Raw genomic sequence first — 17,783 nt, forward strand, 5'->3', positions numbered from 1 at the left:
TCTCTGACATTTATCCTAATGATATGAGGCGGTCTTTGTGGAAAAAAAGCTTGTTTAGTGGACTAACTTTGCACTTGAAGTATGCCCGTTCACTTACGTTTTAACAGGTCTGACGCTACTATGCGCCCCGGCTGTATCTAGGCTAACGGCTAACATGCTAACTATTATTTTTATGTCACTTGTCACTTGAAACAAATTTAGGACGATAGGAGACAGGTTGAAATAAACCGAAATTTTTAAATATCTGTTAAAAATCTTTTTTTCTTCTTGATTCCTCTTTTTACAATGATATTTTTAAAGGCTAAATACAAGATACTCAAGGAAAGACATTATAATGCATAGCAAATGTCACTATAGTGCAAAGAATACCAGTCATCCTGGTGAAAGTTAGTGTTACTTTTAGCTGTTAAGTGAAGTGATTTTTGAGGTGGATTAGGAACAGCCTGGATGTAAAAATCTTAATTGGGGTCAGCCTCTCTTAGTTTTAATTGGAGGGCTGTGGGCCAAATTCGTTTTACATTTCATTCCCAACTTACCAGACTTTGATTTCTATTTAGAACATCTCTCATTAGTGATATTGATTTCTCCTCTAATGATGTGTTGAGTGGTCGGTCCCTGGGAGAGTAAACCTCGCAGTGGATGTTGCTATGACTACCCTGTATGTAATTTAGCACCTGATTTTTAAGGCTGACCAATAACATGATTGTGCGAGGTAATAATATAGCTCTTTTAGATAGTATTTATAATCGGTACTGGCACTTAATGCTCTATTTCGCAGCAAAGTGAAGAACATAATTAGACATTTTCCTTTTCTGGCTTCAGGCTATAACTCAGTAACTCTTTGTAAGTGGCATTTAGGGAGCTACAGTGCATCTGATGTGTTATCTGTGGCACCACCCTGTGTTGAACTGGATAAAATGCATCCAGTGAAGTTCTTGGCATCAGGTTGACACATGCTGTGATAAATACATTTGGCCACTAGATGTCTGTAGAGAGCTGTCAGACTCTGTCAGACAGCGTCAGCTCAGCATCCTCTGTGCTTGGTGACATACTGTTTACTTGCTCGTATTAGCTCTCAGATACACTAATCCCATAATAAGGACAATCACCTGGAGTTTTAGGAAATGCGCAGCTAATTTACCAAAATGCAAACAGTCCCCCATATATTGATTCATTAAACTGTGGGGAAGGAATAAATCGCAGTGCTGTACAAACAAATGTGATTGAAATTAAAACTTTATTCCCGATTACACCCCCACTTCTATTAATTTCATTAAGATGGGATTTAATTGAGCCACAGGGAGGTGTCATACTGAAAGAATCTAATGTGGTTGGCTGCTAATTAGTAATTAGAGGCAATTGCCATACCGATTTTAGTCATCAGCTGTTTTGGCCTTAGGCAAGTTAGTCATTGCACACAACTTCCCCTATTACTTTATTATTGATTAGGGCCAACACATTAGGTCTACTGATCCCCCATGCAATGCAGAAACACACCACCAGCGTTATTGAGCCGGCTGTTGCCCTAATTCAGTCCTAGAGAGAGAGACGTTTTATCTCCAATTCTGATGTAAGAAACCAGCAATCCCCTGATTTATTTGATGTTTAATAGAGTCACGTTTACTGATGCAGCAGAGTAGTAGTTGTGTCTTTGTACTTTTAGGAATGATAGAAAACACCATTGTGAAAGGTTAAAGATATTAAGGAGGTTAACGACACTTTTCGTCTTTTTGTTTGTCACATTACAGTGTGTCGTTAGCATTAAGTGCCGGACAAGATTAATATTGCAAGGGGATGTGGGTGATCAAATATTTGCTGGCAAACTGAGAGGGAGGTTTGGTATACAATGATATTCTGCAGGAAAACCATGACTTTCATCACCACGGATGCTTATCAAATAATGTAAATTAATGTTATTATGTTTGGGAAGAACAGCAGTTTTCAAGGTGACAGTGTTGCTAGTGATAAATATGCACATAATAACACTTGAGCTATACAAAGGTAGATTAACCACATCAGAATCACCTGTGAAATGACATTAAAATAGCTTGTTTGATAATCTTTCAGTATTATGGTTTTATAATGCTCCAGTTTTCTTTTTTCTCTCATGATATGGGTTGACTGCTTGTTGTTGTCAACAAACTGCTATCTATCAGGTTGGAAAAAAAATCTCTATTTCCTCTAGTTACACAAAACTGAAATTGTGTGCTGAGTTGATGGATATTCAATAACAGAAATCCATTGTTATGAACACACATACAGAAATGTAAGACTTCAGTTATGGGAAAGACCAGAAATGCAGTAGGTAATTGGGACTGTAATTATTACCGGGGTATGGATTGTATGAAGTGTCAATTGATTAATTGATCCACAGAACAGTACTTTTACTATTTTGATGATCGATAAACCAAGAAAAAAGGCTGTCCGCTGGTTTCTGCTTCTCAAACATGAGGACTTGCTGCTTTTCTTTGTCATATATGATAGCAAACGGATTATCAATTCCAATGGGACACCTTAGGCTCTAATTAAAATGTGGATTTTTCACCTTTTCACAGTCAGTGAATAGAAAAAATGATGTGCAGATTATCAGTACTGAAGTTAACCATTAGTTGTAGCCTTGCCTACAGTTCTCATCCCACCTTCTATTAAAGAAATAAATCTCATATGGGTTGGGCTATTGTCCATAAAATCAGGACTGAACTCGGTTAAACCCTTTGCCAACAAATCTGGATCATCTCAAAAAAGCAATCACTAAGAAGGATCATTATGAGACCTCTGTCAGGACACCACTGGTAAAATTAAATAATAGTGTTTCATAAGACCTGAAAATGGGTTGTACTGAGCTCTGCGTGTTCCCACGGAGAAAATATCACAGATGTTCTCTGAAACAAGCTGTTATTAAATATAGTGCTGCTTTAATCCACTTTTGTCAGTTCATTCGGCCACTCAGACAAGTGCAGCAGGATATTTAGAGAAGATGGGTACATGTGTGCTCGAGTGTGTAAGTCTCTTACTCATTCTCTTCTCTTGTTCACTCTTGTCCCTCTCTTGTTCTCTCTTCTCCTCTCACCCATCTCTAAACGTCCGCTTTTTCCCTCAGAACAAGCGCCTCCATTAAGTGAATTGCTCTTGATGGAGAGGACGTTTTAATGGACCCCCTCAATCCTCTTCATTATACATGGGCTTAACAGTGTAATGACATTGTGTAGTCACTGCCTCCCACCCTAGGTACTTGTTGACCAAAACATCATTGTCATCTTGTGGGTCACAAAGCTCCAAGGATAATGTCAATTATCAAATTAAAACTGAATTCATATCCCATTTGAGGAATAAAATACATGTAATATAATTAGTGACCTGCGGCTCTGAATAGAGTCCACAAAAACGATTTGGGTCATTAGTTGTGCAGATGTTAAAAGGAAATTTGTTTGACCTAAAGATGGCAGCTGGAGACAGCAGTGATATGGGAGCTGAAGGTGCGGGGAGGGGCAGTCACATCCATTAGAATCAGCTAAGTGGATTGAAAAATCCTCTCCAAAAATATCTCTTTATATGGAAAATAAAGTGGAAAGTGGTTTGAATTGAATTAGAGTTCATCTTTTGGGCTAAATGAAAAGGGGAGGGGGGTGGCGGTGAGACGTCGGTGCTCTCTGTGACATATTTCCAGTGGCAGAAAGAGCTTGGAGCACATAGAGGGCTCAGCAGGAGATCGCTTCTCTGCCTGCCAGCTTGGCCAGTTTTCTTCTGTCTGTGTTGCTGTCTGTCAGAGCAACTCCTGCACTACCACACAGACGTGGTGTGATGAGAGACGGGCAAAGAAATGGAGTTGAACAGAAAGGGGTAAAGACGGGAAAATAAAGAAGGAAGGGCAAGAGCGAGAAAGCCGGGGTGAAAGAATTTGAGCGAATGTAACTCAGAGGGAAGAAAGAAGAGAAAAAGGAGAACAGGTTGCTTCACACAGCAAGCGGTGGCTCACTGGGAGATGTGGCCCACTTTGTCAGCAGCTGTCTGACCTGAACTTTCTTTGATTAGACAAAGACAGCCACTCTGTCAAACCTCCACTCGACTGTGACCTTTAGCTGAGACTCTTCTTCCTGACTCTCGACTGTGATGTTGGAGACAAAACAGTCTTTCAAAAAAGGTACATGATGGAGGCATACAAACATGTCAAAACTGCCCATGGCAGCGGTGGCGTATCAGTGGATCTAAGTCACTGTAAAAGGTTTGTTTAATGGCATGTTGACCGTTTTAAGATAAAATAAGAAAAGATAAGATAAACTTTATTTATCTCAAGCAGCAATAGGAAGTGGAAAGAGTGCAAATATAAACACTGCAAATATAAAAGAAGAAGATGTAACAATAACCAATTAAAAATCCAAAATACACACAATATATATGATGCCAGCATCAGGTTAACAGTATGGATCATAGAAATATACACACAGGTTGAGATCAGTAGTGTTGCAAATAGATTCATATGTGTTTTCTCAAATCTATTGGTAGTGTAAGAGTTTTGTTTCTTTGCTTTTATGTTTATTTTTCCATATATATTTTTCTTGAAGCTCTAATAGTGCTTGCAAAATTTGACATATCTAGGTTTCCCATTAAACAAAGTCAGTATAACACAGAACATGGTTAACATATAAGAACACAGAAGATATGTAGTAAAGAGTGCACTATGTGATTAAACAAAAAATAAAATTTAACAATAATAATAATAAAAAAAAAGGTTAAAAAAATAACAGTATAGCTAGTAGCAATTCTAGACTGATCCTCTGGAGTTATCAGAGTCTTATCATTCGAATAGGTATAGACTTCCTCCAGAAAAGTGATGAAGACATTTTCCTTAATTCCTAAATTATATCCCTCAGAGCAAATCAGATATTTTTAGAGGTGTTGGGTACCTGACAAGTCATTTAGCTAAAACGGTGCTGAAGGTGGTTCTGATCTCTTCCAGTGTTGTAATTAAGTTTTAATTCATCACTTAGTGGCAAAGATTTCTAACACGGAGTAAAGCTGACACCAGAAAATAATGCTTTGGCCAAGTAGAGTAAGTCAGCTAGTAGTAGCCAGAAGGGACCATTGCCAGCATAGCTTATATAGTAGCTGAATAAGGCCGGCAATATTTTATATCTCTTTGACTGTCACCAAATCCCATGAAAAGACCAAAATCTATTGACTTGTCTGCTTAAACATGTTCTCATTTCCAAATTGCTTGTTGCACATTCATTCTAACTACTGTACAAATGTAAATATTTAAAAACAGTCACAGATATAAAGTTTCATTAAAAAAATGTAATTAAGCCAACAGCAGGCACTGTGGTGTTAGCAGAATAAAACAGGAGTTAATTTTGGATATGTTGGTGGTGCTATTTTCAGATGCGGTTTTGGTGCTCTAGTGAGTATTTACAGCAGCAGGATGGTGTTTGTGGGTTTGACTCAAAATAAACTACAGCGCCCATGTTCGTTGTTATGATGGAACATGTAACCCAGTGTGGCTCATTATGTTTTTTTTAATTGCTTTTGGGCAACAATGGAAGCAGGACAGCTCTGTGACTAGTTTGATAACCAGTTTTGTGTCTGAAAGGTCACAGGTTTAATACATCTTGTCTCACATTAACTAACATAGATCCATCAACTGCCATGCAGTGACCTTTTTCTATGTCCTTGAGCAAGACACTGAACCTCAACTTAATTCATTAATTTAAGCCTCCGTAGCTAGGAGTGTTTAATGCTTTACATGTAAATAGCTTTTTTCCTAACTCACTATTCACAGATGTTTTAGGGTCAGATTTCCTAAAGGAACGAAAGGCCCAGAAGAGTCCCTTTTACTTTGAAAACTGAGCAGAGTTTTGTCCTTCATCAGGTTATTCGTCTTTGTGTACCGGCCTTCAACACAAGGATACGCACACAAAGTTTTCCAACCAAGAGCTTTTTCAGAAAAATGCAACTCAGAAGACACAAACTCTGATAGTCTGTTTGTTTCTCCAAAAACCCAAAAGTGATTAATCAAAGACTTCAAAGATACCCTCCACACAAAAATGTGTTTTTCTTATGTTTATGTCCCCTAAAATGTCTGTCCTTAGTTGACTATGCTGACTTGTATCTGTGCAGAGTTGGCCATCAGAGAGTTCCTCTACTGAGGGGGGCGATGCACGTCACTAAAATCTGAGATTCAAATGTACATTCAAATGTAGATTAGCTACGTCACTAAGTTAAAAGCCAATCACTAGTCCCTTTAAATTCCTTGTTCAAGGCGGTAATATTATTGCATTCTGTATAAAAGCTACAATCGCAGAATTGGGGACAGAGTTGTCTCACCTCTGAGCTGGCATTGGAGGTAGTGACAGCACTGAAATGTGTCTGTATAATTGGGACAGCTGGAAAAATGGGATCAAGGGCAACATGGGTGCAATGTTTTAACCCCATGGTGTGCGACCCACTGAGAATGATTTGAAAGTAGCTTGTAGCAGCTAGCGGCTAACTCAAAGGGGAAAAAAACAGCTGTCAAAAATGTTAGCAAATTAGGAAAACAATGCAGTCTGGGAGCTCCCTAACCTCCGAGCAGAGGACGAGATCAGCTGCCATATAACAGAGATGGTACATGACTGTTAATGCCATGTTATGCCATTGTTATTGCTGACACATATTTTATGTGATTCACTGGAGGCTGTGTTGCTGCGTTACATGTCACGCCCGTTGTGCCTCTTATGATTCTGCATTGCCGGAATGCTAAATAAAATCACACATGGGAACGACATGATGCTGCTGTTGTTTGGTTCTGTGTAAAAATGCACAGGCGGCATGAAGGGAATTTGTAGTGGCCCTATAGTGTGATCATTGTGTAAAAAGGGATACTGTCCAATACGGGAAACCTGTATCTGAAAAGGAACAGATTTCGACACAACACAGAAACAAAACCTGAAACCTGCAGCGCAGAGCAGATTTGTCAGTAAAAAAGGCAGAGTTTGGACTAGCATATTAAAAGTTTTGACAGTAAACATGGTAGAGTGTGCAGATTTTGGATGTAAAGCGGAACAATGTATGGCTCAGTCTCTCCAATGTTTGTTCTTATGAGCACACTAGCCTTCTTACAAGACCTCTGTAGACCTCTGTACAATCCTCTTTAGCTTGAGGGTATATAAGCTACTACCAGCATAATACACCCGAATCTCTGACCAAACTGTTGGCAGTTGAGTTGCATTGTGGGTAATTTAGATGCCAGGTTTTGACCAGAAAGAAGAACAGAATGGAATTAGAAACATGATCATTTTGGTTCCTGCTACACCGATTTTGGTACTTTTTTTCAGTGTTCAGAGTGCAATGATAAATCAGCGGAGTTTACTTTTAAGAGATGAGACCCAAGGCTGTTTAGATGTTCATCATAACCACCAAATGTTGGTTGTACAGACCGACTTGGGTAATTTGGAAAGTTTGAGGAAGATTGCCCAACTTTGAAATACACAACAATCCAGAGAAGTTGCCAGTTGAGGCCCTTTTGAGTTCTTTGTCATTGAGTGCCGGTATTAAATGCTCTCAGTTTTCTGCATGCTTTGTGTCATTGCTGACCCTCTTTTAGAAGAGATTTTTTCCACATTTTTTTGTGGATTCAGGTAATTCAGTGCCTTAGGATGCACTAAAAGTTGAAGCAGAATTTTCATTGCATTTCTGGCAAAGAGCTACCAAGGTAACCAACCAGAGTACTGCTGGATGTTTGTAAAATCTTAGCGAATGACATGCAGTGGAGATCTGTTTGCTTTGAGGCATCAACAACAAACGTTAGCTCTTCTTGACGTCGCTGTGACATCATAATTTTCTGCAGAAACACTTTTCTTGCCATTATTTAACGTCATTACTCAGGAACAGAAGAGGAGACAGTCAGTCAGACACTGAATTGGTGACAGTAATCTTGGTTGTCCATCTTGAAACTGGGGATTGTGTAGATCACCTGTGCTGCCAGTTCGGAAATATGTGTGAAGCATTCACATTTACGCATATGTAGCTTCTTTGCAGCAACATCCATATTTGGGGCATTGTCAACTCTCATGGCTACATATGAGTCGGACAGAATTATGTGAACTGTAACTTGACTGGTTGGCTGAGGCATACAACTGCAAGGCGGTAATTCTAGTTTCCATTTGTCGTCTGTAGTTAAATACACAGGACAGGACACACATTTTGTCAAAATGGTTTTGACTCTCATAGTTCCGCAAGATGATTTTTTTTTAATTTATCAGGAAATAACAATGGATTTACTCGCATCAATTTGCGCTGCAGTCATTGGCTCGGCTCTGAAATGGTCTGTTAATCACACACACCCCGTCTTCACACACACTGCCAACAGAAGAGCTGGAGTCTGTTCCTCTTCCTGACAGCCTTTCTTCATCACTGAATAATTGCATCCCACAAAACAAAAGCTGAATGTATCCAATGTGCAATTAACTTACTTCAGGTGAATGTTAAAAAACGCTGTTTTATGTATGTCATGTCTTTCAGTCCTGTGAATGGAGAACTGCAAAAAAAGACGTACTCGTATGTGGACCAGCTACCAGTGTCTGAGATCATTCATCAGGTAAGAGGCCGACACAAACACCAGGGTCACTTGGGGACTCATTAAAACAACCATGAATTGGCCCATGTTGAGGCAATCCTGACATTTTTAACATCCATTTTATTTGGGATGGCATGTCGACTTTTTATTTTTGTCGCTTTTTTGTGTTGGGAGCCATTTATCTGGGCTCCTGTGTTTTTTGTAATTCGAAGTGTGTCCACGGCCTCGTCCTTAATTTGGACACAGAACAGAAAGTTATGTGCAACATCCACCAACAGATGTCTTTGTGTCGTTTCCATGGTGACAGCTCTAAGTGTGAAATGCAAGTGCCTCCTGGTCTCAGTGTGGAGGGGCCACCGTGAAATCCAGCAGAATGGATAGGCAGGATTGTGGCGAAGAATTGTGCATTCACCTCATTCCCAAATGGATTGCGGCTTTCACTCGGGCCGACCTTCACAAATGAACACCTATTCCTCCTCATTCCACCTTTAGAACGTGTGCTCTGCATTCAAAACAGACGGTCTTGGGTCCTCTGTATCACTCTTGTAAGATTTTCCATTAAGAGCCTATTAAAAATACTATTTCTATACTTCCCCTTCAGCTTGTGCCTTAGAAAAGTAAAGAAATCGCATTAATCTTTGCCACAGGCAAGAGCAGACATTAGTGGTGCTTACATTTGAGGTTCAGCTGCCTCTGAGAAACCCCTACTTAGAAACACTAACATGACCATCGAGACAGAGTTATGCATTGCAGTATCCTTTCAGTAAGAGACTGTCAGAGAAGTGTTATTTCAGCTCTGTAGTTATTGTTTCAGCTGTAGCTGTATTAAATTGCACTTTGACAGCATTAACAAGTCACATTGAAAGCTGCACATAATGCTGTGCTGTACACACATTTCTGTTATTGTGCCGAGGAAACTTTTGTTGTGGACAGACAATGTCTGTGGTGGGCGACAGACTCGACATCATCATGTAGCTCTTCAAATGTTCTCTTTAGCTCATTTTCCATGTTTGTATCCAAGTACCGTTTAGCTGCCTGACAGCGAGTGACTCCACTGTAGAAGACATGTTGCATGTTACCTATACCGTTCAATTGTTTTGTCAAGTTGTAGTCTAACAGTCCCTTGGTTAAACTCCATCTGCTGTCGCTTAGGCGATGTAGCTACGAGCCAATACAGTTAGGGGAACCGTCCCCACTCAGTCATCTACAGCCAGGACGTACTCAGAGTATAGATGACACTAGTGCGTGTGCGTCAAGGTCTTGGCGTGATGGCGAGCCAAGACGAGAATCCTAAGTCGAGTTTTTTAAAGAGTCAGCTGTTTGTTCGATTTTTTTTTTTAAAGATTATTTTTTGGGCTTTTGCCTTTAATGTACAGGACAGAGTGAAATGGGGTGAGAGAGAGAGCGGGGGGTGACATGCAGCAAAGGGTTGCAAGCCGGAGTCGAACCTGCGACCGCTGCAGCGAGGCGTCGCTTCTGTACATGGGGCGCCGGCACTATCCACTACGCTACCGACGCCCCGTTTGTTAGATATTTGATAGAGCTGTTTGAAATGCTCATGGTTCAGATTTCGGTGACTGCTGTAGAGTTGAAGCTGCTGACATTTGATTTGAAAATAATGTTCCTCTCCACTGTGTAGACAGCTCCTAAACTATTGGTGTTAATACCAAAGGTCAGATCCAGCTGAACCGAGTAAGTGATCAAAAATAATTAAATATCTGAAAATCTGTGGGTCCTGCTGCTGGAAACATGGCTGGCTGACACTGAATTTGGTGTGAACAATGGTGTCACAGTCAGTTGGCCCAGAGAAATAAAGGTGACCACAGGCCTGAGCCCTGTCAGACGCTTATTGAGTATCGTGATGGGAAACAGGAGGGGTCTCCACACCCAGTGGCCCTCTGGGAAATTGATCGCTGAAGACTGCCTCAAAAGCCTGGCAAATGCAGGCTGATTTCAGATCTGTTGCCCACTGCTCACATGAGAGTGCCCCATAAACTGTGTCTGTAATTTTCAATACACAGAAGCAATCACACTATTGAAAGACGCACGCTCACACACAAACACACCCCATTAAGCCTCTGCCGTCTGCTACTTGGCTTCATATCTTGGCTAGCTCTTTTTTTGTCTCTTCATCAATACATCTTTTTTCTGTCTACCTCCCCCCCCCCCCCCCCCCCGCCCCCCCCCCCCCCCCCCCCCCCCCCCCCCCCCACCCCCCCCCNCGCTAACTATCCCCTCTCTCTCTTCGCTCTTTCTCCATCTCCCTCTTTCTGTCTACCCCCCCCCCCCCCCCCCCCCGCCTCTTTTTAAATGCACCCACACGAACAACGCACAAACACACTCGTCGACCCGACGACCCCTGTCAGAGATTTCGATTATTGGCTAGCACTCCTGCTGAGCTGAGGATGGGAGTCCTGACAGACTGAGTCATCTCTCTCCCCTCACCATAATCCATCTGCACTGCAGCAGAATGACCAATGTCCATAAAGCCTATTGACAGCTCTCCTCGTTTTGATTAGCTGTCATATTGTGCATAGCACTCTCTGAGATATCTTTGTTTTCATGCCACGGTGGCAGCGTCCTTTGCTGTCGCTAATCAGATGCACTCATCTGAAGAACTGAATGTGATTGAATCTCATAAGATTTGATGTCTAAAATATTCCCAAGTGGTTTGATTTCAGTTGTGCCACCAACAAAAACAAATTTTCTCACTGTGTTTATCTTCTAAGAAAACCATTTTTCCATTTGCAAGTAGACCAGGCGACGGCTTGTAAATAGAAAAGTCATCAGAGTGACTGACAGCAGATATATAAGCCTGTGTTGTATGGTGTTTGTGTACAAACTTCCCCTCATTGTGTATGTGGAAGCGTGTACGTGAGGAGTTGATTAATGCCCTGTCACCGTTGGCAGTTGTCTCGCAAGTGGTGACAGGGTGAGTCCCCTCTTCCTGCCACTTTCTCTTTTCAACCTCGCACATCTCATCACGTTGCCAACACCTAATCACAATATGTTCAGTTCTGGAAATAACTAGAAGGAGCTCCTTTTTTTTCCCCACTCTCTTGTGTATTCTACTTTTTTTCCTGCCTCACTGCTGTGAGTTCTGGTCTCTGGCGTCAAATTGTTATTTGTTCTTTTGCCAGCTTGACACCACACCATATGGCTCCAGAGAATTGAAAATGGAAACACTGAAAATTAATGCTTTGCCTCCCTTCCATCTCTCGCCAAATCCCCCTACCCTTACTGTGTCTGCAACATTGACACTTTTTAAAAGTGGATGTTGGGATTGAGTGGCTCATGCTTGTGCACAATGTTATACAAAAATAATATTGTCTGGAAGAGCAAAACATGCTTTATGAGAGAATAATACACCCGCTGCTTTGACTTTCCCAGCTCTTAAATATCTAGGCAATACAGTGGAGTGTCCTGGCGGTGCACAATGGCTGCTGTTCTCTCATCCAGCTCCACACAACATAAATTTGCTGCAGTTTTGACCTTGGAGTGCTGGTGTTTGGCAGGGCGTTTCAGACCTCCCTCAACGACCATTAGCATCCTGCATGGCCATGTTAATTAGCTCCAATCAATCAGATGGGTAGCTGTTAATTGATTTTACTTGTGAATTGAATACGCAACACAAAGCGTGTGTAATGGAGGCAGGCTGCTTGAGTCTAAGTCCCTGTCCTTGGCTGTGGGATGTGAATGGTTCCCTCAGTGAAGGTCAGCGAACACTCCCCTCTTTTCTGCTCCTCGCTGTTATTTCTGTGCATAATATGTTTTTTCCTCTGCCTCCCTCATGTCTGTGTCTTTTTTCTGAAAAAGCTGCATTCTTTTCATTGTGTGAAAGTGAAAAACTCATACTGAGAGGAGACCTGTTTTCATTTTTCGTGGTCTTGATTTCTGTCCAAGGCTTTCCAAATTTGATATTCAAAGCAGTTATTAAATTAGTTATTAAATTCAGGGCTGTATCAATTAGTCATTTAAGCAATTAGTTTTCCGACAGAAAATTAGCAAATTTGATAACAGATTATCTGTTGAAGCAATTTATCAAGCAAAAGCTCCAAAACATTTGCTGGTTCCAGCTTCACAAATGTGAGCACATGCTGCTTTTCTCTTTTTTATTTAATTATAAATTGAATGTGTGCGTTTTGGGCTGCTGATCAGAAAAAAGAAGCAATTCAAAGATGTCACCTTGGACTATGGAAACTTGCCATGGCCACATCACAGTTCTTTCACATTTTAAACCAGACCGATAAATAAGCTGGACCAATATATCAGGTGATAATAGCATGTTACAGATATATGGGTAATGATGCATGCCTAGGTTGATTGATTTATTTTATTTTTTTTTTTTTTTACAAGGAATGTGAGCACAGAAATGCCAAATATATATGTAGAAACCTAAAGTGAGGCCAAAAAAAGTGCTGATCTTTTTGGTGAAGTTTTATCAGTGTATATTGATCACAATTATTTAATAACTATCAAAAAAGTTTGTATGATAAAAAAAGTGGGTGGGCTGCATCTTACAAACAGACAAATAAGCAGTTAATGAAAAAAACAAAGGTCCAGTGTGTAGGATTTAGGGGCATCTATTGGCAGAAATGGTGTATAATATTCATAATCATGTTTTCATTAGTGTATAATCGCCTAAGGTAGTGTTGCATGGTATACCGGTACTAAAATAGTACCGCGGTACTAGAGTATTCCAAACGGTACTATACTGCATTCGGAAAATACCGGTACTTTGAAACTGATTCAATTCATTAATTTAGTTAATTTATTTCACTCAATTATGCACACAAATGCCTTTCTTGTTCCTATTGTAACACAGATTGCGCAAGTGGTGTGTATGACAACACCTGTATCAACATTCGCAGCTGGCGCACGTGAAAAAAAGACAAGAGAAAGTCTGCCTCGCAAAGGGAGACAACACGAGACAACACAAACTTGGTGGAACATTTGAGTTACCAAACCGTGACGTCCGTACCGAGGTACTTACCGAACCATGATTTTTTTGGTACCGTTACACCCCTACTATTTATTGTTCTAAAGGTTTGTATCCAAAAGGACTTTTCCTTAGGAAAAGTACCGAAGAGTATCGAAAAGTATCGAAATTCATATTGGTATTGGTACTGAAACAAAGATTTTGGTATCGTGACAACACTAGCCTGAGGATAAGAATCATTGTGTTTTCATTACCTTAGAATGAGCCGTTAATATCTACATACGGAGCAGGTCCTCTTCCATGGAGTCCGCCATGTTGTTTCTACAGTAGCCCAGTAAGGACAAACTAAACACTGGCTCTGAACAGGGCCATTTGCTTTTTTGCGTAGTTCTTCTACATGCCTGGCACATGGGAGAGATTACAGTTCTGCAACCTGACAGCTAGATGCCACTATATCCAACACACTGGACCTTTAACTGACAAATTATTTCATCGTGAAAATTAGTTGATTAAATTTCATTCGGTGAAAATGTGTGGTTTCCTCTGGCTTTATGTTGCTTACTTCTCTTATAATGTCTCTCTTTCTCTTTCCTCTTGACATATGCTCCTCTCTCTGCCGGCGGTGCTGACGTGGCTTCCTGTCACAGTCGATCCATCTCCTTTTGCTCTTCCTTACCCAAGGGGCTTGCACTTACACACACACACACACACACACACATACACACATACACACACACACACGCACACAGAGTCACGCACACCTCTGCCTACCATTGTCACAGAGGTCAACTGCCCCCAATGGCCACATGCTCCCAGTCGTCTCTTATGAACGTCCCCAGCCAGGCTCTGCCTCGTCCTCCAGGTGTTTAACCCTCAGCTCAGCTTCTTGTCTTCCCACCGGCCACTTTGTCACTAAGGCTGTAGCTGAAAGTGTCTCAGCTCAGATTGTGTTATGTAACACAGATCTGATGCGTGTAAGTGTAGCGAGAGCAGAAAAGAAAACACATTGAGAACATGATTTGCACCTCATTTTTTTGCTGTTTTAAATCATTACAAATGTGTGATGGCAGCCGAAACTGTCAGATCAGTGTTCATCTGATTATGTCAGCTTCTCAGTGGGACAGATCACTGTTGTCATAGCTCTGTCTCCATTTGACCGTAAAACATGGAGGACGACAACTCAAGCATGCTGTCAAATTTAATTGGGATTTGGGGAGTTTCAGCTAAACTAGAACAGATGGGTCAAAATCGACCAGCGTTTGAAACTGTGTGAGGAGTCAGTCAAAATTGAATAACAATCTGAATAATCCTCTGGTCCTGCTGCTGGAAACATGGCTGGACATTGGTGTGAACACTTGTTATGAAGCTTAGTAAAGACAAGGGGAGCTGCAGTTTCAGGTGATAATTCTCTGTAGGTTCACCACTACAGGTGATCCCTTTCACACCATCGCATTGTCTTTTGATATTCTGTTTATTATTAGTATAACACTATTGATTATGGTACCATTCAGTATCCGTGACAAATAAGCAACCCTCAGCTCTGAAGTCAGTTAAGGGCAGCCACTTAAACGTTGACAGTGAGTCAACATTTTGCCAGTCCGGTCCCTGAATTGTTTTTAAGCTACGTCATGCAGTGCAGGAGCAACAGCATGGCAGGCTATAAACTTTTACATAGTCTTGTCTCAAAGTGACCTAACTACAAAACTAACAGATGGAAACAGAGGGCAGAGTAATGCAGAGCAGTGTGGCTTGTTCTCGTTACTTCACAGCAAAGTTAACTGAAGTACTTTTGAACCAGATGCTGGTGAAAACCTCCTCTACTCCCGTCCTGTGTGATTTGACTCCTCGGCTCGAAGCGCTGTCAGCAGCAGGAGAGATGATCTGTGGTGGATTTTATTACTGCCTTATGACCAGGATGCACCCTTTTTATTCCTCTGACTGTGGAAATCTATTGTTTTCATGTTACAGATGACAAACATTAGTAGTAAACTGTGAGCAGGTATGAGACAATATGAAAATTTTGTTTCACAACTGTCCTAGCCAAAATAAATGTGATTTATGATATTGTGCTGATAATCATCAAAATATGCTTAAACTCTAAAAATATCACTACAGCATACTGAAATCATTTTACACTTTGTTAAGAAACAAATACTTTTATTGCATCACGGATAGGGCACACACATCTCTTTTTATAGTGAGCATCCTCTTTAGTGAAAAGCAAAGAATCTTAAAAGCCAGGGTTTCTCAGTGTGTTTGCAGCCTGTCTTTGCAAAGTCTCTTTTAATGTTGGTTGCCCAGAAGTCTCTTTAAGTGCTACTGGATACGATATTTACAATTATCCCGATAATTAAATTTCACCAAGATCAATTTGTTGTTTTTTTTTTGTTTTGTTTTTCTTTTTACAAGCCACTATAAAATCTTATATTGTGCCATCCCTGAGCGTAAACCTTCTCCATGTAGGCTGTTGCATTAGTTGAGTGTAGGGCAGCTTTTCTGCAGAGACCATAAATAAAATATTTGTCATAATTGTGGATGCGGTGTATTGACAAAAAATATCAGTATTAATGTTAAGTATTTATAAATCTGTTGATAAAAAACTGCGAAAGCACAAGACATAAAATACCCACTGAGTTTATGCATTGGTCACAAGTGTTGAATATTCTGGTACAGCCCTGATCTTTAGGTATTTCTCATTAACACTCAACCTTGCTAATCTGTGGTTTTATCAGATTTGAAGTCTTTCTTGTGAAATAACCAAGAATGTTTTAACTTAGAAAGTATTGTGTTCATGTTGGCTCCTATCATTCACTGTGAGAAGTTGATTGTGAAAATAGGTTTTCAGTATTGTGCCCATGTTGGCTCCCATCATTTATTGTAAGAAGTTGATTGTGAAAATAGGTTTTCAGTGCCTTTTTAACAAAGTTATTTTTGGACTAAACACCTACTTTGATGTCTGCTATTCTGACGTCAGACAAACAAGACCAAGATGTGTCTGTCTGTGTCTGAGATGGTTGCTGTAGTTTCTTTAACAAAAGCGCCATTGAATCAGATGCTGAAAACATCCCTTTATAGTTTGAGTTTTCATTGTCTCAGTGCTTCATCAGACAGTCTGTTCTTTCCACCACATAACCTGCAGCTTGGTTTCTGTCAGACACTATCTGCCGTAGATATAGTGTATGTAGGAAATGTGCCTGTGACCGACTGGAGGATTGGCCCGTTTCACAACATGATTGATGTGCTGCAGCTCCTCTATAAACCTGAATATAAATTCAGTCCTTTTTTTCCCCTCTGATTCCATTTCATACATGGTTATTGCCCGGCATTGTTGGCCAATAAAAAAAGAATATAAGCAGAAAATATTAGGTAATATCTGCACTGTGAATGCGGTTTTAAATCAGAAGTGCTTTGCCTTAGACCAGCAGCCCTAACACTGTCCAACACTGTGCCTAGTCTGGAGCTCAGGGCTCAAATGCCTCGCTGTCTCTGCTTTAGCATTCTGGATGGCAGTGGAGCTCTATTGATTTGACTTGATTGAGCTGTTAAATAAATTTGGAGTCAGACGTAATCCAATTTTACTGCTGTCTTCAGTCTTTCTACGTTAGAAATTGGCAGCGTTGTTACGTAAACCTGGAGTTTGCATTGAAAAGACAGCCTTGAGAGGACCATGCCCTGCACACAGAGGCATGAGTACACAGCCACACAGAGTTCCTGAAATTAACTTTTCGCCTCACTTACCAAGAACTGCTAAACTAATAATAAATTCCAATAATTTTCACCAGCCAAAGTATTTAATATTCATTACTCTAAGAAACATGTAGTCCTGCCTGTTCTAAATGCTATTTCATGAATAGAATCGGGTGCAGTGTGTTATTTTAAGATTCACTGCATTATGCAGTGGGTCAAGTTCATCGTCATCCCCTCTCCACAAGCTGGAATAATGCTGCTTTGTAGAAGGAGCATGAGAGTCAGCCACTGAGAAGCCCGTTTGCGACAGAGGGCCTGTTAACACCTGGTATTCTGGCATCTTGGGTGATCTGATCACAAGTGGACAGCTTGAAGTCTGTTAACACCCGGTATTAGAAAGCATCTCCACGTGTCTCGACTGTTCACTCATTATCATCAATCATAATGCCTCATTCTGTGGAAAAATAAACGTGAATATTTCTGTTAGCAAAGGCCAAATGCGTTTTTTTTAATACAAGTTAAGTTTTTTCTCAAAGAAGGTACATATTGTTACTATTGCCGTTGTCACCTGGATTTCAGCAGGCAGTGTGTTTTGTGTGTTTATTG

General features: G+C 40.6%; 1 protein-coding gene across 1 annotated transcript in view; it reads left to right on the forward strand.

Annotated features, from left to right (window-relative positions):
- Positions 1-17,783, forward strand: part of pigk (phosphatidylinositol glycan anchor biosynthesis, class K) — a 36,761-nt gene that overhangs the window by 15,260 nt on the left and 3,718 nt on the right. The window contains exon 10 of the mRNA XM_050033581.1: positions 8,497-8,572. Coding sequence (XP_049889538.1) covers positions 8,497-8,572 — 76 coding nt within the window. The remainder of the gene's footprint in view (positions 1-8,496; positions 8,573-17,783) is intronic.

This window comes from Epinephelus moara, chromosome 21 (genome assembly GCF_006386435.1).
Source record: "Epinephelus moara isolate mb chromosome 21, YSFRI_EMoa_1.0, whole genome shotgun sequence".
NCBI lineage: Eukaryota > Metazoa > Chordata > Actinopteri > Perciformes > Serranidae > Epinephelus > Epinephelus moara.